This window comes from Epinephelus lanceolatus, chromosome 15 (assembly GCF_041903045.1).
Source record: "Epinephelus lanceolatus isolate andai-2023 chromosome 15, ASM4190304v1, whole genome shotgun sequence".
In the NCBI taxonomy this organism is placed as follows: domain Eukaryota; kingdom Metazoa; phylum Chordata; class Actinopteri; order Perciformes; family Serranidae; genus Epinephelus; species Epinephelus lanceolatus.
The window spans coordinates 12712164-12733328 of record NC_135748.1 but is presented as its reverse complement, the minus strand read 5'-3'; the positions used below and the strand labels follow the sequence as shown (position 1 = coordinate 12733328).

At 40.0% G+C, this 21165-nt stretch overlaps 2 protein-coding genes, 1 long non-coding RNA gene and 1 other non-coding gene across 5 annotated transcripts in view; 2 read left to right on the top strand and 2 right to left on the bottom strand.

Moving 5' to 3' along the window:
• Positions 1 to 11476, top strand: part of trappc12 (trafficking protein particle complex subunit 12) — a 52583-nt gene extending 41107 nt beyond the window's left edge. For both annotated transcript variants that reach the window (XM_033642689.2, XM_033642686.2), the window contains exons 8-12: positions 307 to 380; positions 3182 to 3280; positions 6890 to 6993; positions 8000 to 8087; positions 10378 to 11476. In XM_033642689.2, coding sequence (XP_033498580.2) covers positions 307 to 380; positions 3182 to 3280; positions 6890 to 6993; positions 8000 to 8087; positions 10378 to 10620 — 608 coding nt within the window. In that variant the 3' untranslated portion in view covers positions 10621 to 11476. The remainder of the gene's footprint in view (positions 1 to 306; positions 381 to 3181; positions 3281 to 6889; positions 6994 to 7999; positions 8088 to 10377) is intronic.
• Positions 11477 to 13512: 2036 nt separating this feature from the next.
• On the bottom strand, positions 13513 to 16761 carry adi1 (acireductone dioxygenase 1). Its single transcript, XM_033642690.2, has 4 exons — positions 16535 to 16761; positions 15937 to 16056; positions 15409 to 15588; positions 13513 to 14377 (listed from the first exon to the last, which is right to left on the bottom strand). The coding sequence occupies exons 1-4, from the start codon at positions 16655 to 16657 to the stop codon at positions 14261 to 14263; spliced, it is 540 nt and encodes a 179-aa protein (XP_033498581.1). The 5' UTR covers positions 16658 to 16761; the 3' UTR covers positions 13513 to 14260.
• Positions 16762 to 20021: 3260 nt separating this feature from the next.
• On the top strand, positions 20022 to 21165 carry LOC144467095 (uncharacterized). The gene is made up of 3 exons (XR_013493458.1): positions 20022 to 20312; positions 20745 to 20822; positions 21050 to 21165. It is a non-coding gene; the product is annotated as an uncharacterized LOC144467095 (long non-coding RNA).
• Positions 20180 to 20261, bottom strand: trnas-gcu (transfer RNA serine (anticodon GCU)). The gene has a single exon. It is a non-coding gene; the product is annotated as a tRNA-Ser (tRNA).

Here is a 21165-nt window from a genome sequence, read left to right as displayed (position 1 = left end):
CACACTAACTCTTCCACAGGGCGCACTGTCTGAGGGAAAATAGGAAAGCGGAGTGTGCCGCAGTGTCTTCCTCACCACCTCGCCTTAAAATAAACCCTGGTGTGGAGGGGGAGGAGGGGAGCTTTAATGAGAGGGATGGAGGGATAAGAGCAATGCATGGAAGAGTGGGGGAGAAAAGGGTGCCGTTACAGGGACGCCCACAAACAAAAAAAAAAAAAAAAAAACGCAGGTGAAATGAAAATAGGAAGTCACCCTTTAAGAAATAAACCATCTGTCTGTCATCTTCTTCTCCCCCTTTTTTTCCAGCGTCACTTAAGCTGTGGAGGTCTCGCCTCAGCCGGGTCATGTACTCCATGGCCAACTGTCTACTGCTGATGAAGGTATGTGTGAGCGCGTGTGTTTGTCAGCTCAGGTTTGTGTGTTGCGGTGCGTTGGAGTGAATGTGTCCCTGTATGCGTGTCTATGCCTCTGCCCGGATGTGTGTCTGCGGGAGCGTTTCCGTGTGTGAGACTCAGAGATCTCTGATGCCAGGCTGGTGGAGGATTCACAGTGAAATCCCCCCAGACTGACCACTAATTGGATTCTTGGTCAGTAAGAGAGAGAAAGAGAGAGGATGAGAGAAAGAGGGAGAAAGAGAGGGGTGTAGATTTGATCAGACTCAGAGAGAACCACAGTGCCATCTACTGGACAGAAGTTAGATTACAGTATTTTTCAATAGCTCTGGCTCAGTTTCAGTTTTAGTATGGATCGATGGACAGATGGATAGATTTACTGACTCACTGGCCTTACTTATTTGATATTATTTATCTATCTACCCCATGAGAAAATTTCATGTCACTGCAGCAGTACACGTATAAAACCACACTAAACAAGGAATAGTGCCAATAATGAAACCTCAAAACACACGTACTAATTCATACAAAAAAAAATAAAAAAACACGAACTCTCGCCTTTTAAGAACCGCACCAGTGCCTTAACATGTTGAAGCACATTTACTACAATTCTTAAATACTTTATGTTCCTATTTAATGAAAAACTCTTAAACACTTATTCTAGTTATTTCAGGAAGCCACTACTTTCTATTCATTACTGTGTGGTATAGAAATTAAATGGCTGATTGTTGAAACATGCTTGGTTTGTGTCCACAGTTTTATTATCTATGTGAGGAAACGCCGTGTAGACTTTCTGTAACAGTATACAATACTCATTAAGTTTTCATAGTCGTGATCATATAATTGGTCATAAGCTCGTTAAACTAGGAATCGTTGTGTTTTTGTTACCTTTCGTGCCCTGACACACCAAGCTGAGGGTCAGCCGTCAGTCAGTGTTGGCTGTCGGTGGGTATATGTCGCCCTCATTGCACCGTTGCCCATCATCTTTTTTTTTTCTTTTTTTTCTTTTTTGCCAATTCAGCATGTTGAATCGATGACGGCGGTGCCTGTCTGTGAATGAAATCACTGATTGGCACAAACGAAGTAAACAAACAGCTAAGGTCAAGACAAACTTGTTACGTGAGGTGATATTTTTCTTTAGCAGAAACGTTTCATGACTGTTTGTGTTTTTGTTCTCTGGCGCACCATTAATATGCTCACTTCTTTCAACATCAGATTAGACAGACTAATGATTTCCATTTTTTGAATGACAAATACAGACGACTGCATCTGCTGCTGTGGAGCAGCAGATTTTCTTTATTTTCTCTCACGTAGGCACAGAATGCATATGCTAGTTGGCCGTTGGTTGAAGTCTTTGCGCTGTGGTTGGCATTTTTTTTGGCGGAGACACAGGCGACTTGAGAAGACACAACAGTCGGCTTTCGTTGCCACTAGTTGTCTGACATCGGTTTGGTGTGTCTTTGCTTTTTACAGTAGCCCAAACACTGAGTATTATGTTTCTGAATGTTATGGTGTAGTGTCCCAGTGAGCAAACAGAGACAATGCAGATAATAACAGTGTTACATAAATGTTAATTTAAGTTAAGCTATTTCATGTCTCAGTTGTTATTATTGATAACAGTAACACCAACATGATATCGGCATTATTTACAGACCATTGACTGCCCTGCTCTCTATATATCAGCATTGGCCATTCAAAGCCTCACATCATTTAACCACTAGTTCAGTGTGATGGAACATAACTCAAGTTTCAAGAGTGGCAATTAATGGAAGCCAATCCCTTTTTCAAAAAGACAAAAACCTCAAAAAACCTGAAAATCTATTTCATGCATTGGAAAATGCTCAAACTATAATATTATGTGTATATTTGTACGAGGCTGTTGTTTTTGTTTTTTACTTTTTTTTAATTGTCAACAAATCTAATAAAAGAGAAAAATCAACAATGTGTCAATCTCTCATCTCTCTACCCTGTGTGAGGCCCTCAGCCCTAAACCCATTGGTTCCTACTGAGAAATTTAAAAACAGGACACAGATATATAATTTCATTTGTCAAAAAGAGACCCAGTAATTTTCGTGTGTGTGTGTGTGTGTGTGTGTGTGTGTGTGTGTGTGTGTGTGTGCGTGCATGGTAATAAAGGAACATGTCACCTAGTGCAACAATGTGGCTCATTGATGTGTTTTTAATAGTTTTGGGTTGTAGCACAGAGGAATAAGATATATCAGGTTTTGGAAACACAGTAGAAGGATCAATATTTTTTTGTTTTGTATGCTGTATGAGACTTTAAGTCTAGTTTTGATTAAAGTTTTGGAAAGTGAAAACCGAGGCAGATCGGGTGTTAAAAAAAATATTAAAAAACAAAAGTACCGTAATGCACATGCACCTGTACTGTACTCACTGTCTGTACCTTGTCCCAACCCAGTAAACACACATGCTCTTTCTACACACACACACACACACCTCACTGACCTCTCTCTGTCGTCCGGCTCAGCAGTCCAGTCACCATGTGAGCGATGTGTAGCAGTGCAGTGTGGAGGTGGGAGGAGGGTCACATCACCCTGCTAATACTCCATATGTTTGATTAATGCCCTCCCTCTCACCACGCCTCAACTCTGCTCTTCTTTACCTCGCTTGCCCTCTACCTGTCTCTGCCTCCCACTGTTTACCTTGTTTTACCTTACTCATTCCTAACTTCTGTCTTTACTTCTGTTGCCCTCTGTTCTTCACTTTCATATTTTTCTGTTCCTTTTCTCTCATTAATCTCTCTCTCTTTCTCTCTCTCTCTCTCTTAGGACTATGTTCTGGCTGTGGAGACCTATCACTCCATCATCCAGTATGAACCCCAGCAGAGAGTGCAGCTGCTCAGTGGTATAGGACGCATCTTCTTGCAGGTCTGCACATTGACACAGACACATACAGCGCCACGACAAAGTCTGTGAACCCTCTTGAGTGTTCTGTATTTCTGCATTGACCTCAAATGTGAAAACTAGATAAAAGGACCCAGTTAAACAAATAATACAAAATTATACTTATTAATTTATTCATTTAGCAAAATGATGATTGGAAAAAGTATGTGCACCTCAGTACATTTATAGGCGTTATTGGAGTCAGGTGTTTCAGTCAATGGGTGACAGTCATCATGTGGATATTTACTGTCAAAGTGTGGCCTTCGCCACACAGGTTTGTGGAATTGTGCCACAACTCAGTCGAAGGAGATTTCCGCAGAGCTCAGACAAAGAGTAGTTGATGGTCACCAGGCTGATAAAGGTTACAAAACCATTTCTAAAGAAATGGCAGAAAGCGTACAAATGGAAGAGATGCAACACCATTGTTACTCTGCTCAAGAGTGGTCGTACATTAATAGTCACTCCAAGGGGAAAGCATGTAGTACTCTATTAGGTCACAGAGAACCCCAGGGTAACATCTAAGGATCTGCAAGCCTCTCTTGCATTGGCTAATGTCACTGTTTATTAGCCACCATCAGACAAACACTGACTGAGCAATGTTGGTGTGTATGGCAGGGATAGCATGGAGGAAGCAACTACTCTTCACATTACAGCCTGTCTAAAGTTCCCTAATGGCTACACGGATGAACCAGAAGGCTATTGGAAGAATGTAATGTGAATAGATGAGTCCAAAATAGACCTTTTTGGGTTAAATGAGAAGCGTTGTGGTTGGCAAAAAATTTTGCCATTGCATTTCAGCATTTAACAACCTCATCCTGACTGTGTAACATGGTGATGGCAGTACCATGGTTTGGCAGGGTTTTTGTAAATCCTGTAAAAGTTTTAACAAACATTAAATTCATTCATCTAAAAATAATTATCATTATTATGCCTTAATTGAATTTTTCATAAGTCTTAAAAATGCTCAGACATGATTTAATGAATCATTTTTTTCTACTGTTGCATTGTAAAATCTCAAAATAATTGGTAATATCTATTTTTTCAGGTATGTCAGGTATTTTCCAAAAAGAACATCTGTCCCTAACATGAAGGAATTTGATATCAGTTCATGTTTTTTTAGTTTACTTAATTTTGGTTATTGTGAAATTGGTCAAATTTTCATTCCAAGTAGCATTAAAAGGTCTTTAAGCCGCCCCTGGTCTGGGGCTGCTTTACTGGCTCAAGACCAGAGTAGCTTGCAATCATTGACGGAACTAGATGCTGGATCGTACCAGCAAACTCTGCAGGACAGAGCCAGGGTAACCGTTCATATACTGGAGCTCAGCAAAGGGTGGGTCATGCAGCAAGACAATGACCCCAAACACACAAGTCAGTCTACGAGAGACTGGTTCAAGCTGAAAAAAATGTAACGTTAGGGAATGGCCGAATCAAAGTCCAGACCTTTATCAAATATAAATGTTATGGAAAGCCCTGAAGAGAGCCATTCATGCAAGGAAGCCAACAAAGTCACCAGAATTGCTGATTTGAAGTAGCTTTGAAAGGAGGAATGGGGCAAAATTCGTCTGAGCCAGTGTGTAGAACAGTTAGAAAAAAAGTTTGGTTGAAGTTATTGCTGCTCAGGGAGGTCACACCAGGTACTGAAAGCAAAGGTTCACATACGTTTTCTAGCAAAGATAATGTTTGATAGTTTAGTGTTTTTTAGGACTTGATCTGATCACATTTGAGATCACATTTATGCAAAGATACAGAAAAATCTGAAGGGCTGACAAACTTTTGAGCAGCACTGTATACACACCATGGATAGATTGTGAGACACTAATTACCAAGGCACAGTTGCAGCCTCCCCAACCCCCCAGTAACCAGACAGTTTCTGTTTTTGGCTAATCCAGCAAATCAGATACCTGACATGTTAAGGTACTCCATCAAATTGCTAAAAAAAATAAATAAATAAAAGCTCAATATTGCTAGAAATAGGCTCAATGTTATGCAACATTCCCTACAATGGCACATACCACCGCACATTTTAAAGAGACAGATACTATGGAAAAAACAAATCTCTGACAGTTGAGAAATATCTGCATGAATATGTATACAGTATATTGTGAGATCATCATCATAAAAGACTCTATGGACAGATAATATAGTCCATATTATACAATACACATGTTCGCTTTTTACCAAGAGTGAGATGAGAAGATCAATATTGCTACCATCTCTATGTGTTAAGAACATAGCTGAGTCTATTAGCCTAGCTTAGCATAAACCAAGAGTAGGCAACCTGCGGCTCCAAAGCTGCATGTGGTTTTGTAGCCCCTCTACAGTGGCTCCCTGTGGCTTTGACAAAAACATTATTTGGAAAACAATAACAGTTATTTTTTAGCATTTTAATAATCATTTATCGTAATTGTAGGCCTAACGTGACTAAAGGAAATGTTTCAGAGGAAAATTGAGAATTTAATAGTGCTTGGACAGATTTGTTTGCTTTTACCACCAACATAGCAAAGTTAAAGTATCAAATAATCACAAATAACACTCTGTAGAGGAGCCACCTTGTGGTAAAACAAATTAATGAATCCTCACTTAGAGCCTTTTTTTTTTTATTCCCCAAAATTACTCTTTTGATAGTAAACGTCGCCGACCCTTGGAATGAACATTGGAAACAGGGTGAAAAACGCTTGTTTAAGGTTTCTACGCGATGACGTTGCTGCATATAAAGCACCTAGCTCACCTAATGTGCCTCTTCATGAAGGAGCCCAGCCATCTTTTAAATATTGTGTTACTGATCTTCCAAATTAGCAAGATTCCTCTATCCTCCTGAGCAGCACTGAAGCTAAGCAAGGCACTGCAGTGGATGACACGTTAGTTTGGATCTGAAAGTCACACAATAACACAAACTAACAGATCAAGGCAGCAGTAGGCCAGCAGCTCCCATGTTCTGTGAGGTAAAATTACTGATGTTGTCAAAGGAGGCTGGTAGCTTTGAAGAGAGTAATGCAACTGTTTCAGTTCCTTGTCAGAAGGGGCAGTCTGACAACAAGGGAAAGCAGTGAAAATATTCTAAATATAGCGTACACTTTAACTGATATTGATTTTTTTTAAGTGGTCCCTTCAGTTATTATTATAATTATCAGCACTCTAACCTATGCCACTGCTTTTTGGTAATGGCTGAGTGGGCATTTCCATTTGAAAAACCCTTAGAAGAACGTAGATGGAGTCAACCTTGAATAAGACATGTAAGAATGACAATAACACTGGGCCTACACACACACCTCTAACAAAATGTGAAAGTGCCCCAGCTGCCTGTCACTTAGTATTGTCTATGCAGAAAATAAAAAGGACTTTTACCTTTAGAAACCTGGATGCTCAAAATAACTCCTCCCACTTTGCCACTCCATTGTGTTGTACTATCATCAGAGACATATATGTTTTGTCATCATTATTCCCCCTTGTAATGTTCCTGAATGTATTCTGTGCTGATGCAATAAGTCAGTTCTCCCTGGGGGATCATGAAATCTAAGCTAATATATTTGTGCTTGCCCCATTTTACAGTATAGAGACACAGACCGGCAGTTAATGTGCTTTGTTCTTTGCCAGATCGGAGACGTTAAAACTGCAGAGAGGTACTTCCAGGATGTGGAGGAAGTCTGCCAGATGAAAGGGAGCCAGCCCAGTCACACCACATGCGTGCTGATGAACAGGTACCCATGTGCCGTGCATTTGGCACCTCCGTACAGCATGTTGGTGTGCTTTATGTTGCTCGTGATAATTTTCGCTCCACGGTAGTGGAGCTTCCTTCAGAGCGTTTTGCAGGTCTGTGCTTCCTTCTGGCGTGTGATTAAGCATACGAGGTCGCACCTGTGTAGCTGTGGCCTGAGGAGATGTAGAGTATGAGGAAAACAGTCTCAAGCACACTGTGTGTATTGACGCTCACTGCACAAAGGCAGGTGATTATATTGTCATGCAGTCGTGTTTTTTTGCTCTTTTAAGTTGTTTTATTTGAAAGGAACTACTGTAGAAGTATACAGCAGGACAAATATGAACAATACAGAATCTGAGCAAACAGCAGTTGGTTATTCAGGAAAATTAGGTAATCTTATCCTCTAAAATTAAAAAAAAAAGTCTGTAAGAAATCTGTGACATTCTCTAGACTCCACACACCTAAAGTACAAGGCAACATCCTATTTAATCCAATCTGGGCCACAACACTGATCAAGACATATAAATACGGAAATCCCAGTGGTGTGTTTTTCCTGAATGCCACAGATGATGGAAATTGATCACTTATCATCTGTTGCTTTAATCAAGAATGCATGAAATCATAGTGACACACTTAGCTCTCATTGTAGTTGTAATTTGTAAAGAGACTGTGAGATTGTGTGTGTGCAACCCACAATAGTTAGGTCAAAGTTACCTGTGAAATGCGAGCAGTTATGATGCTGGTGTACGGATATTAAAGGGACAGTTCCCCCCAAAATCCAAAATACATATTTTCCTTCTTACTTGTAGCACAATTTATCAATATAGATTGGAACTAGAAGGCACTTGGGTTGTGGTGCTCAAATCACAAAAAAAAAAAAAAAAAGGTGGCACTAGGTGAGCTAGCAGTAGATACACACTTCGTTCTGCATGGTGATACAGTTAGCAGTTGTAGATGTAATGTGTTTGTAGATGTGATGATTGTGTGTGTTTGTGTTTGTTTTCCAGGGCCTTCGTCTACCTCAGTCAGAACAACTACGCTGAAGCTCATGCATCCTTCACTGAAGTCTTGAAAATTGACCCGAAAAACCCTGTTGTAAGTGCGACCACATCCACTGTAATAATCGCGTCTTTTACTCTACAACAGCTATTATGCATCACATTAAGTCAGAGTAAAGTAAGATGATTTAAATTAAGGCTAATGCCATGCATTGTGTCAACTCGTTATGAAATGTAAGTGTATCTATGATGGTGTTGCATTTATTTAATGATCCACATGCAGATCTGTTCTAAGATTAATAGGAGACAGGGTTAACACATTATCCAAACATGTTAAAGTTTCACTGCAGCTCCTTAAAGGAACACTTGAACAAATTTGAAAATATGCTTATTTGCTTTCTTAAGCAAGATTTATGGTTCAGGGCTCAACACTTTTGAAGAGTGTTGCTCGACAGGAAGTAAAGAGCAGAGTGATGTTTTCAATTTCCGCTTTGGCGAGATGTTTGTCATCTCCGTGGTAACCAGAGACCCTCTGCTTGTATTTTATGGTCCAAGCCTTTTTCTGTCGCATTCAGTGAAGCGTAATCTGCACAGACAGCTGTTTAAAATCACAGAACTATCCCGCAATATATGTATTACTAACTTATTAAACATCTAAATTGACTGATCAGTTCCCAGTCTGTCTGTGAGCGGCAAATTCCCCTCACTCACTGCGTTGGTCTGGGGAAAAAAAATCAATGAATCAATAAATACAAACACGGTTGATTTCTTCTGGAGCTGACATGAAGACTAGTTTGGTTCAGTAAATGTTTGGTGTCAGTCGGCCTGGTGAAGGCAGTTTGGCTGGCCGCTGTGCTCTCAGTTGTGCAGGAGCTGCTGCTAACAGTTGGCTGCTTCTGTGGACAGAGATGCTAAATGCAGGTCAGAGTCACTGTTGATTTTGAACTGCTATTTCCATGGCAACAATAGTAATACTTCCAATCACATTGCGCAACAGAAGTTGAAGTTATCTGTAACATGACAAATTTGTCCAGGTGAGTGAAATGAAGGAAAAGTGTGGCTCGACACCTTTCTCTGCTGAAAATTCTTCATTTCTGTCGAACAACACTTATAAGTGTCGAGGGCCCTACCATAAATTAGGCGTTAGAGAGTGGATGGAAACACCGATATTAATTTTGGTCCATTTTGGTCGCACAGAGCAGGGCCAGATGCATAAATGTGCCTTTTCTCACACATTAACTGTTTTTTATAAAAGAGGAATATTCACATCTCACACATACTTTAGACCAAGTGTACACAGTTTTCTTATTTATTTTGGTTGCGTGTTACTATTTTTGCAGTCTACACAGTGTTCTATAAAATGTCCATCAAAAGTACATTTATAGAATTTATTTATCTTTTTTTTTAAGACATTATTTCCCTGTAAATGATCTCTTCATTTTATCTTGAATTGTGAAGCACTTTGTAAAGTTGGTTTCAATATGAGCACATTTAGTGATGATTGAGATATCACTGCGATGATGGATTGCAGATACTTGCAATGAACTAGTGATATGGGCACTATAAATAGCCACAGCCGTGTAATGACAGCTGTTCTGATGCTGTTGGAGAGTCTCTGCAATGTAACAATCTGTGAAATTGCACGTCTTCCTCACTGTTTTTCTAAATGGCAGGTCTGATGAGTAATGGAGAGGGCACAAGTATCAATATGCTTCAAAAACTTGATTTTTAAAGGTGTTTTTTTCACATTTGTTTATAGCAAACTTGTAGAAGTAGAAATTAAATGTGTGCCTACAATGATTGAGATTTATAAAACAGAATCAGGCATTCCTGCAGCTTTTCAAATCTGACCAAAAGAATTTGTATGCATTTTTCTGTTTTTGTACATACACAGTTTTATTCATGAATCTACAGAGTTTTATCTGGCCCCTGGGGTCAGGACATGCTTAGCTTAGTTTAGCATAAGGAATGAAAGCAGGGGGAAACAGTTAGCTGGCTTTCTCCAAAGAGAAACATTATGCCTACCAGCACCTCTAAAGCTCTTAACTTACATGTTGTCACGTTTAATGATGTTTAATTAGCACACAAACAGACATGTATAAATGCCAACTGGTAGTTTTATGAGGTGATGCATATTGGAACTATTCTTTGACAGTTTACCCATCTACCCAGCTCTTCTGTGCAAATAGTGGAAGGTTTTAAACTTTACTGTACTGTTGATCATACCAGTACATTGTACTCAATATCATTTGATTTGTGAAACTCAATTTAAATTAAGATAAAACTTTAAAAGCTTGTCAGAAACCTCATACCAAACATAATAACGCAGTTGACGATAAGTTAACATCCAAACTCACCCATGTTCTCCCCCCTCTGTACATTCTCAGGCCAACAACAACGCAGCAGTTTGCCTGCTCTATCTCGGTCGTCTGAAGGAGTCCCTGGGCCAGCTGGAGGGCTTGGTGCAGCAGGACCCTGCGCTCTACCTCCATGAGAGCGTCCTCTTCAACCTGACCACTATGTACGAGCTGGAGTCATCTCGTAGCACCCAGAAGAAGCAGGCTCTGCTGGAGGCCGTGGCCTGTCGGGAGGGGGACAGCTTCAACACACAGTGCCTCAAACTGGTCTAAGAGGCAAGAATAAGAACTGGGAGGGGACAAACACTATTGCATTCTCATCCAGTGCGACAGAGAATAAAAGCCCAAGAGTAGAATCCTAGAGGAGTAGAAAGCTCTAACTCCAGTGAAAGTGAGGTGACAGAGAAGTAATGTTTAGTGCTTGTTTCAGTTTCCCAGAATCAGGTTGATATAAGATCTTTCAGAACTGGTTTTATACTTCTAAAATGGATCTGGGAAGCCCAGGCATGCATTTCTTTTCACATCAGCCTGCAGGGGGGCACGGCACTCCTATCCTTGTAGAGGGTGACCCAGTAATGACTCATGCATTTACTTACAGGAACAGAAACGGTGGCCAGCTCACACAAGCTGGTGGATTGACATTCTGAAAAAGAAAAGGCCCTACAAAAAAATCCCGTGTGCGCAGAATGTTCATTTTACTTTACAGATTAAAGGAGTAGTTTGACATTTTGGGAAGTTTAGCATATTTGCTTTCGTGCTGTAAGTTAGATGAGAACATCGATACCACTCTGTTTGTGCCGTAAATATCAGGCTTTAGGGAAAATTCTGATAATGTGATTGTGATACAGAAGGGTCTTCAAAATCTGATCAACTGGAAGGATACACATTTTGTAGGGAGGCTGCTGTTTGCTTTAGTTTACTCTTCGTTGCATTAGAATCAGAGGACCTGTAAGGAACTGTTTTGTTGCAACAGGTTGTTTAACAAGCTTCACCAGCTTTTTACCTGGTTGTTGGGAGTTTTCAAAATGTGTCAGGGACAGCAATATTGTGTGTTTCTTCACTGATTAACTTCTTACTTACTGACTTACTTACTACAAACAGACAAGCTCATCTTGCAATGATCCCTCAAGATTGTCCTGCTAAGCAGTCCAGCACATAATCCCTCTGAAAACACTTTGTGCTAACTTAAGCTAACCAGCTGCTAGCTCTAACTTCATATCTAGCATGTAGAAATTAAACTTAATATGAAGCTACAGGCAAGAGACATTTAACTTAGCTTGAAGACTGTAAATAGGGTAACAGCTAGCCTGGTTCTGTCCAAAGGTAACAAAATTGGCCAACCAACATGTCTAGAGCTCACAAATTAACATGTTTGGCGGATTGGTTTTTTTTTTTTTTTTTTTAACCTTTACAGGCTAGCCATTTCCCCCTGTTTCCAGTTGTTGTGCTAACTAAAGCTAACCAGCTCCTAGCTCCAGCCAGTATTTAGTGTGCAGATATTATGCTAAATATGAAGCTACAGGCAGCCAGCTTAGCTCAAAGACTGTAAACAGGTAACAGCTAGCCTGGTTCTGTCCAAAGGTAAAAAAAAAAATTGGCCGACCAACACGTCTAAAGCTCACAAATTAACATGTTTGGCAGATTTTTTTTTTTACCTTTACACCCTAGCCATTTCCCCTTGCTTCCAGTTTTTGTGCTAACTTAAGCTAACCAGCTGCTAGCTCTAACTTCATATGTAGAATGTAGAAATTGAGCTTAATATGAAGCTACAGGCAGGTGACACTTAACTTAGCTTGAAGACTATAGGGCAACAGCTAGCCCTGTTCTGTCCAAGGGAAACAAATTTGGCCAACCAACACGTCTAGAGCTCACAAATTAACATGTTTGGCAGATTGTTTTTTTTTTTGTTTTTTTTTTACCTTTACACGCTAGCCATTTCCCCCTGCTTCCAGTTTTTGTGCTAACTAAAGCTAACCAGCTCCTAGCTCCAACCAGTATTTAGTGTGCAGCTATTATGCTAAATATGAAGCTACAGGCAGCCAGCTTAGCTCAAAGACTGTAAACGATTAAAAGCTAGCCTGGTTCTGTCCAAAGGTAACAAAATTGGCCAACCAACACATTAACATGTTAGGCAGATTTTTTTTCACCTTTACAGGCTAGCCATTTCCCCCTGCTTCCAGCTTTTGTGCTAACTAAAGCTAACCAACCCCTAGCCAGTATTTAGTGTGCAGATATTATGCTAAATATGAAGCTACAGGCAGGAGACAGCTAGCTTAGCTCAAGACTGTAAACGGGTAACAGCTAGCCTGGTTCTGTTTAAAGGTAACAAAATTCACCTACCAACATGTCCAAAGCTCACATATTAACATGTTAGGCAGATTTTTTTAACCTTTGGAGAGCCAGGCTAACTGTTTCCCCTGCTTCCAGTCCTTATGCTAAGCTAAGCTAATCGGCTGCTAGCTGTAGCTTCATATTCAACGTACGAGAGTGGTATCAGTCTTCTCAACTGAAGCTCTGTAAGAAAGCAAAAGTATTTCCCAAAAAGTTTAACTGTTCCTCTAAATGTTTTATCAAAGATATTCAACCCATACCAACACAGACAAATCATCAAATCAAGCATTGTGAGATTGGAAGAGACTTAAGAGCATAGATGTACATTGCACTACAGACTGGTGGCAGTGTTAAGGGAGTTGCAGGCTCATAATGCGAGTCTTGACACGGGCATTATCCTGAGCTTCAGTGTGCTTAAAGACTAATAAACTACCATTGAGTTCCACAGCCTCTTCCTCAGCAGACACCTGTAACACTGGATTAAAAGTCAAGGACCACTCCATTTCAGCTGCCAGGTTTATTAACTCATGCAGTGAAAATAGATAAGCCCTTCAGATTGCATCGTAACCTGTTCACTAGGCAAAACTAAACAGTGTAAGGAATCCAAAATTGTACATATCAGAAAAGCTGTTTTTTCTGTTTAAATGGTTATATTAAAAATGATTGTCTTGTTAAATCTTTTATTGATTTGTCCTGGTGGATCTTTAATTATCACTGTTTATATATTGTGTTGATCATATTTATGTATATTAAAATGTGTTTTACCCTCAATAAACTGTATTTTAAATCAACCCATCTGGTTCAATGGAAAGATAATAAAAACCAAAGCACAGATTGAAAATAGAAGCAGCTTTATTTTCCATACAACAAACAATTTGTATGAATATGTCAGAAACACTCAACCCCATTAGCACAGACCACTAACATCTCTAACTTCTGATTCAGGGAGATCTGAGTATGAAATTAGAAAATAGTGTGTATTAGTTGCATATTTCAGCATGTTGTTGAGGATAAGTCTGAGAGCACCTAAGATCAAATACAGCTGATTTAAGAGAATAAGGCACTACAGATTGTCCTGTGGTTTAACAGTATTCAGACCCTGTGTAAGTGATGCTCCATCCTGCAATCAAACTTTTACTGAAGTTAACATACATATTAATTATGCTTAGGAATCAAAAGTCAAAGTACAAAGTGCAGCATGGCCCCTTTTAAAATACTATATTTATAGATATATTTTGTTGACAGGATGCTAATTTTAGATACTTTATATGGTCAGTTACGTCAGTCTGTAGAATCTAAATCTAACTGGTAAATTAAATCTAGAAGTGTTAATTAGAATGAAATGAAAAGACTTGTACCTTTGAGTAAATGTACTTACTGAAATTCCACCTCTGAGATTTCATTCACCAAAAGGCATCTTAGTGCATAATGCCTGATTTGCTACAGGAGATCTCCACAATGTGTGTCTCAACATTCTAACTGTAAACCTACTTCATTGTCTCTACAGAATCATATTAGAGGCCCTGGTTCTAGTGGAAGCAGTGGTCATAGGGAATCACACAGCTCTCTCTCTCTCTCTCTCTCAGGATCCCTGCAGTGACGCGACGTAGTTCTTGCGGATGTCAAAGTCATCGGCGGGCCGGTTGTAAGCTTTCCACACAGGCTCCCCCACAAACAGCCTCATGGCTTTAGTGTAGTTCTGTAGAGACAAACAGTGTTGAGATCAATCCAAATGTGGCGAGATACTCCCTGTGTTAAAAAGAGTTCATTATTTGGTCATTTACTGCAATAAAAACAGCCTTAATATTCAGAGCGTATCTATGGTAACAAGGTTCTCTACACGCAGCTCTCATTGAGATGCTAACAGTGCTAACAATGTAAACAGTGCTGACAGAGCTAAAGGTGTTAACTGGGGGGAACCGGAGGGTGGGCGCCACGCTTCCGCGATGACTCCTGATATCAGTGGTAACCGCCATGTCCACACGGTGCCGGGTGCCTGCAATTAGCTAGCCAGTGGGATATACACACATGGACTTACATGCACGACCATGCATGTGACTTCATTCTCTGCTCATGAAGCCATTTCTCCACCATATCATTACATAGCAAATAGCGGTTTGCTGCCATATTAATGCTCTCAATATCGTTTAGTGCTCCTTTAGGTAGTGTGACCCAGAATTCAGGTTTTTAGATCAACAGCCTCAAGAAAAACAAAACAGACTTTAGGTTGCAATGTCAAAAGTAAACTTACTGTGCAAGTGCAAAAAACAAACAAAGCTTACATGCTAATAGCAACAGTCATGCCAACACTGACAGCAGTGACACATCCCACAGCTGCAACACTTTGAGGACATAGTAATGTAGAAGTATTTAATCAGCACATTCTTCAACTATGTAAATGACATGATTTGTTAGATAATATTAATACTAGCTGACAATGCACACTGCACACTTTGTGTTTGTATTCTGCTGTATGGAAACACCAGGCGGGTTGTGCTCTCAATATTTGCTCTAGTCTTATTCAAATATTCTTTTCCGCATCAACAACCCAATTTCTCCTCAGGCGCCATTTATTCTCATCTCATCTAATCCACTGTTCTCAAGTGCATTGTTACACTGTCAGTGTTGAACATCTTCACCTCCCAAGATAATCAAAAAGCAGTTAACTACATTATGTTTTTAAAGGATGTGGCTTCCTACCAACAACAGTTACATATGTATGCTACGTACAGTCTCGTCCAGGGTGAAGCGGTGGTAGATGCCAGCCGGCAAGGTGATCAGGTCCCCTTTGCTCATGGCAATTCGGATCCACCGCTCGTCCTTGTCCCTCACGTCGAAGTAGGCCCGGCCGTCAAGGATGTAGCGGATCTCGTCATCCAAGTGCAGGTGCTCTGCAAAGAATGTCTTCAGCTGAGACACAAAAAGACAAAGAGGCTTGAGTTATGGTGGTTTCTTTGTTGAATTATAAAACTTTACAACCAGTTCAAGTGCTAGCTGTCCTGATGTGTCATTGTCCTCGCCACTGACTGAGAATGATGGTCATATAAATGTCATAAACCACTGCAGAGCATTATTCTCATCTCCCACAGGTCATTACATCTTCTAATGCAGTGGGGACACTTCACTCTGGTTCACTTTTAACACCTTAAAGAGTCTTCTCTGACAATGTGACTGCCTCTGACTGAGAAACATCCTCATTAGAAGACACTGTCTAATTTAAAGTGAACAGCTTGTCCCGTGCACAGTGATTTTGGTTACCTTTTCCTCATAGTTAAGTAGTGTGTCCTTGTGAATGGTGATAATGTCCATATAGGAGTAGCCTTGGTCTTTACGGATCTGCTCCAGCTCTGGATCTGTTTCATAGATGTCAGCATTCAGCTGCAATAACAGAACAACAGCTCTGATCAGCACACAAACTCATCTGTAAAACCAATTTGGTGATTTCATAATTTCACACAGCAAATCCAATGCCAGCAGTTAGCTCCTTTGGGCATCTCATGTCATGATAGCATATGGTAACAGCATAAGTGATGCTAGTTAGCGGTATGACATGCATTGCAGGAACCGAAAAGACTATTGGTTATTTATTATATGTAGTATTTTTTCCACCCACCTCAACTACAAAAATGTCGGCATATTTGTTGTGGGATCATTTTTAAGTTGTGGGTCACAGCAAAGAAATTACGTAACCCAAATCAGAGTTTACAGACGTATTATCAATTAATAAAGTGCATATAAAACTCGAGCTTTGACTCTTGCTGGCTCCTCGGAGTACAAATTACTATTAGCCTTAGTTAATTGACAGCTAACTGTCATGTGTAAACTTAGGCAGCAGCTAACGCGGCTGTCACTTTACCTTCCAGTGAAACACCCCCAGCTTCTTTAACTCCTCCAGGGACACGGGCTGATTTGGGTTCAGTCTGTGCGGCTTTCTCTGGTCTTCATCAGAGCTGTCCATGTACCAGGCTTCTAACTCCATGCTGGAGATAACCGCTGCACGTTTTCACAGGTGGACTCTGAAGTGAAATCTGTCAGAAACTACTGTCGGCGTTACACGTCACGTGACTGCAGCCTCACTTCCTGTAAACAATGGGGATGTACGGTGCTCTCACCAGACCAAATCAGTGGTGTGGGCAGCGAGGGGCTCTGCGAACAGGCTGTATATTCATACCAATTTTGAAAATGATAACTGTATTTATAATATAGGCATAGACATATTAGAAAAACACACAGCTATCTAATTTGGTACTTTTACTTTGAAGGCTAGCACCGGAAGTGTGGGTTGCTTGTCTTTACCATAGACTAGGGATACTAAATTTGCAAAATGACAAGAGGCCAGGGGGCAGTGACCTACCAAACATGAATTATATTTATCAGATATAAAAATTAATTGTCTGTTTTCAACCCTTTTGACGTTTGCTGTCCTCACTTATCTTTGACAAGAGGCAAATCCAGGTCATGTGTATAAAGGAGGGGACATTGGGGTGTATCCACGTTTATCTGGAGGTCCAGGGGGGAAAGAACCCTCTATTTAAAGGAACTAGTCCATACCCATTGGTAGCTTTGTCACCCTCTACCTATGCCAATCCTCAATGCCTATGTACAGATTCATAGATTGACCACGTCAGTGAGTAGAAAAACGTGAGACAGACAGAATGACTGACTTGACAGAATGACACACTGACAGTTTCTGTGATTATGTACAGCATACCATACCATGACTTAGTCAGATTCAGATTCAGATTCAGCTTTATTTATGTCCCCGTAGGGCAATTAGTGTTGCAGCAAGTAAAAAAGACATAAAAAATGTACAAGACATACAATTAAAAGTCTAAGAGGGGGGGATAATACAGTGTGCTGAAACAACATCAGTAGCAGCGACTCAAATAGCCCATACAAGATAGGGAAAGTGCAAACAGTGCGTAATTATCAATTTCTGCCAACATCAATAACACCACATGGAGACAAAAGCAAAAATCAGCCTGCCGATAAGAAGCCCCATGAATATCAACCAACAGGTAAGACTCCTCCTACCCTGTCCTGAATTCAAAAGGGAAATGACTGTAGGGACGGAGTGCTTGTGCCTGTTACTTTTCACATGAGGATGTCTGAGCCGGGGGCCGGAAGGCAGAAACTGGAACTCAGAGTGTAAAGGATGGGAGCTGTCAGAAAGAATGGCATTAGCCTTCCTGATTATCTGTCTATTGAACAGATCTGTAGGTGTTCACTGTTGAACTCCCAGAATCTTATTACTTGTCATACCAAAAATTAGAAAAAAAACAAACACTGGGCCACAGGGGGAGCCACAGCGATCTGTCGCATTTTTGCCATTTTTAAGCATTTTTCTGTTGTTATAGCGCCACCCAGTTGCCAATTAGAGTTAAATTTCTCCAGTCACCTTGAGGCGTCCTGTTCCACATATCTACCAAGTTTAGTAAAAATCAATATGGCGGTTAGGCCTAGATAAGAAATTACCTCTCTAGTGCCCCCATTTTGTTTGATGGGGTCAATAATGGAGGGGTCCCCTCAGATTATGTGTGGTCATGTGCCTACAAAGTTGTGTGGTGATCGGTGAAACCCTTGAGATGTTATACACCTTTATGTGATGAGCCACGCCCTCCGCAATATTCATTGCCTTATAGAAGCTCAGTTTTAGTAAGTTTTCCAACTTTTGCCAAGAGGGAACTTTAGATATTGGTGCCTAGATTATGTTCACTGAGTTTCATGCAGATCGCTCAAACTTCCTAGGAAGAGATTGATTATAAATGTTTTTCAAAAAATTCAAAATGGCTGAAAATCTATATAACCGGAAGTTATGGGTTCTTGGGGCAAATTTGTTCCTCATGAGGAGAGGCATCTCTGTGCAAAGTTTCATGTCTCTACGACGTACGGGGCATGAGATATGCCCATTCAAAGTTTGCAATTTCAATCGGTTGCTATAGCGCCCCCTTTGGCCAATTGATGTAATATTGCTTCATTCACATCCTCCCATGACCCTCTACCACTGTGCCAAATTTCACATGGATTGACCAAGTCAGTGAGGAGAAAAACGTGGAACAGACACACAGACAGACACACAGACAGACAGAGTTTTCGTCATTATATACGTAGTAAGATAGACTCACAAAATGACCAATTGTAAATCAGTTAGTCTAGCCATGTTATCTTGAATTCATAACCAAAGCTTAATTTTTCTAACATGCCTTCACAAGAAATGGCAAACACGCTGATGTTTTGATTGATTGTGGATCATGTTTAACAACAGCAAAACTTTAAAAAAAAAAAAAAAAAAAAAACCATCCATGTACAATCTTTCACACAACTTGCGCAGTACAATCCAAGTCTCATTTATCCAGGGTTATGCTCAGTACTTCCCAAACTCTTGTATTTTCACTAAGAAAAAAAAAAAAAAAAAAGTCTTGCCACTAGAGTCTAGCTTTTGAAGAGACCATAAATAAGTTCCACTTTCAGTTCAGTTTTAGATGGCAAGATTTTAGTGAAAATTAGTTTGTACACCAATGTTTTCATATAGTTTTGCTGCTGTTAAACATGGTCCCCAGTCAATGAATAAATCAATATGTTAGCCATTTTCTGTGGAGGCATGCAAGACAAGTTTTCTTAACAAATTTAAGGTAACACAGCATGACTAACTGATTTACAAATTTGCATTTCGTGATGCAGTATTCCTTTAATGCTTTCTAATGCACTTTGGCATCTTATTTACCTTAAAAGTACAAAAAAAATGATAGTGTCAATCAGTTCATTGTCATTGTGAATTAGAGAATGGTTGGGGCAACCCTATCATGGGCCAGATTTGGCCATCAGGCCACAGGTTTGAATATCACAGCCACTGACTGTATAAAGGTCTTTACACTGGGGGCAGCTGACTGCAGTCATGTGTGACAGTAATGAGTAATAACTGCCCTCTAGTATTTAGTGAGAAACTACAACTCAGTAAGTAAGTAGGAATAATTGGGGATAAGTGTTATCATTATTACATTCATATTTATTGATTTATCATTGCTATTTATTGCAGGTAATATTACAACTACTCCTTAAAATAATAATAATAATAAAAATTGCAATAATAATAATAATAATAATAATAATAGTGTTGGTTCCACAGTATGTGCTCATCATATTTATATTTGGAGATTAAAAGAATACAAGAAACTTATTGTAGTTTTATTTTGAAGGTTGACACCATAACTTTTAGTAAGCAGTTGTGTCTGTCTTGACAGCTTAAAATCAGCGGAGCTGCCGTCTGTATTTACAATCAGTGTCCATGATTTACATTAAAGTGGTGAAATTAAAATTTAGATTTGTTATCCTCGTCTGTTGTTTTATGACCTCTGTTTGTATGTGTTCGTGTCCGTCAGTGTAAGTTTAAGCGCAGTTTACCTGTCACTATTCCCATGCCTGCACCCACTTTTAACAAGAGAGGTTCTCGTGACTTTACATGTAATCATCTGGGGAGCGAGACATGAAAACAAGAACTCACCGACGAGGATGGGATTCGAACCCACGCGTGCAGAGCACAATGGATTAGCAGTCCATCGCCTTAACCACTCGGCCACCTCGTCTGCTTCTCTATGATGGGATGACGCATCACATCTCGACATACAGTAGGCTAGGTGTGATCATATTTATAAATGTCAGTCTTGTTTGGGTCCGCTTAACATGTTCGCTGACGCTGCTGCTCTTACCGTAATGTGCTGCTCAACATGTGTATGCTCAAATCTACCTCCACCCGTCATTGAATCGCAGTGTAAATCCTACTAAAGACAAAGAGATACATAAAACCCTGACTAATCCCCAGACAACTGCAACATATGAATGTGGCGTTAACGTGTTTACTGTAATCCGAAAAGCAACAAGTTACACAGTCACACAACCTGCAGTACATATAACTGTCCACCACATGGAGCCAGAGACCAACACATGAAATTAACCTCCTTTCCCTCATTCTTTTTTTCCTGTTTCTGTTTTTTCCGCAGGAACCCATGTTTACAATATGTGTGTATGTTTGAGTGATTAAAGGAATGTATGTTTTTCTTTCTTTTTAGTGTGTGTGACATTTTACAGTCTATGGACTCTAAAATGTATCGTAGAAACAAGAAACAAGGACAAAAAGAAAACAAGAGGTAGAGCTTTATACAACTATATATTCTACATGATATGCTGTATGTTTAGCTGTAGGTTACCTTAACAAAAGGGCCCAGTATCTAAATATAGATACTGAATTTTGCCTATCCATAAGCTTATGACATAATCTTTTATAGAAGGAAATTTTGGCATTTTGGTCCATTCATTACCTTTACTAATATATCTCCTTTATTTTTTCATTGTTGAAACACTGCCTTATATCCAGAGATAAGTGCCATTCTGCATCAGGAGATTTGGTGTCCATTTAGACCACTTCCCTTTGGCAACACGACCAACAGGCAAACTATTGGTCCCTGCAGCAGTGAGGAAGTCATCGCTATG

Bases quoted from the DNA above. Each gene is read 5' to 3' on its own strand.
- adi1 (XM_033642690.2), bottom strand. From the start codon at position 16,657: ATGGAGTTAGAAGCCTGGTACATGGACAGCTCTGATGAAGACCAGAGA. The intron at 16,057-16,534 runs GTAAAGTGACAG...CTGTTATTGCAG, and splicing joins TGGGGGTGTTTCACTGGAAG to CTGAATGCTGACATCTATGA. The intron at 14,378-15,408 runs GTACGTAGCATA...TTGTCTCTACAG, and splicing joins GCTTCACCCTGGACGAGACT to AACTACACTAAAGCCATGAG.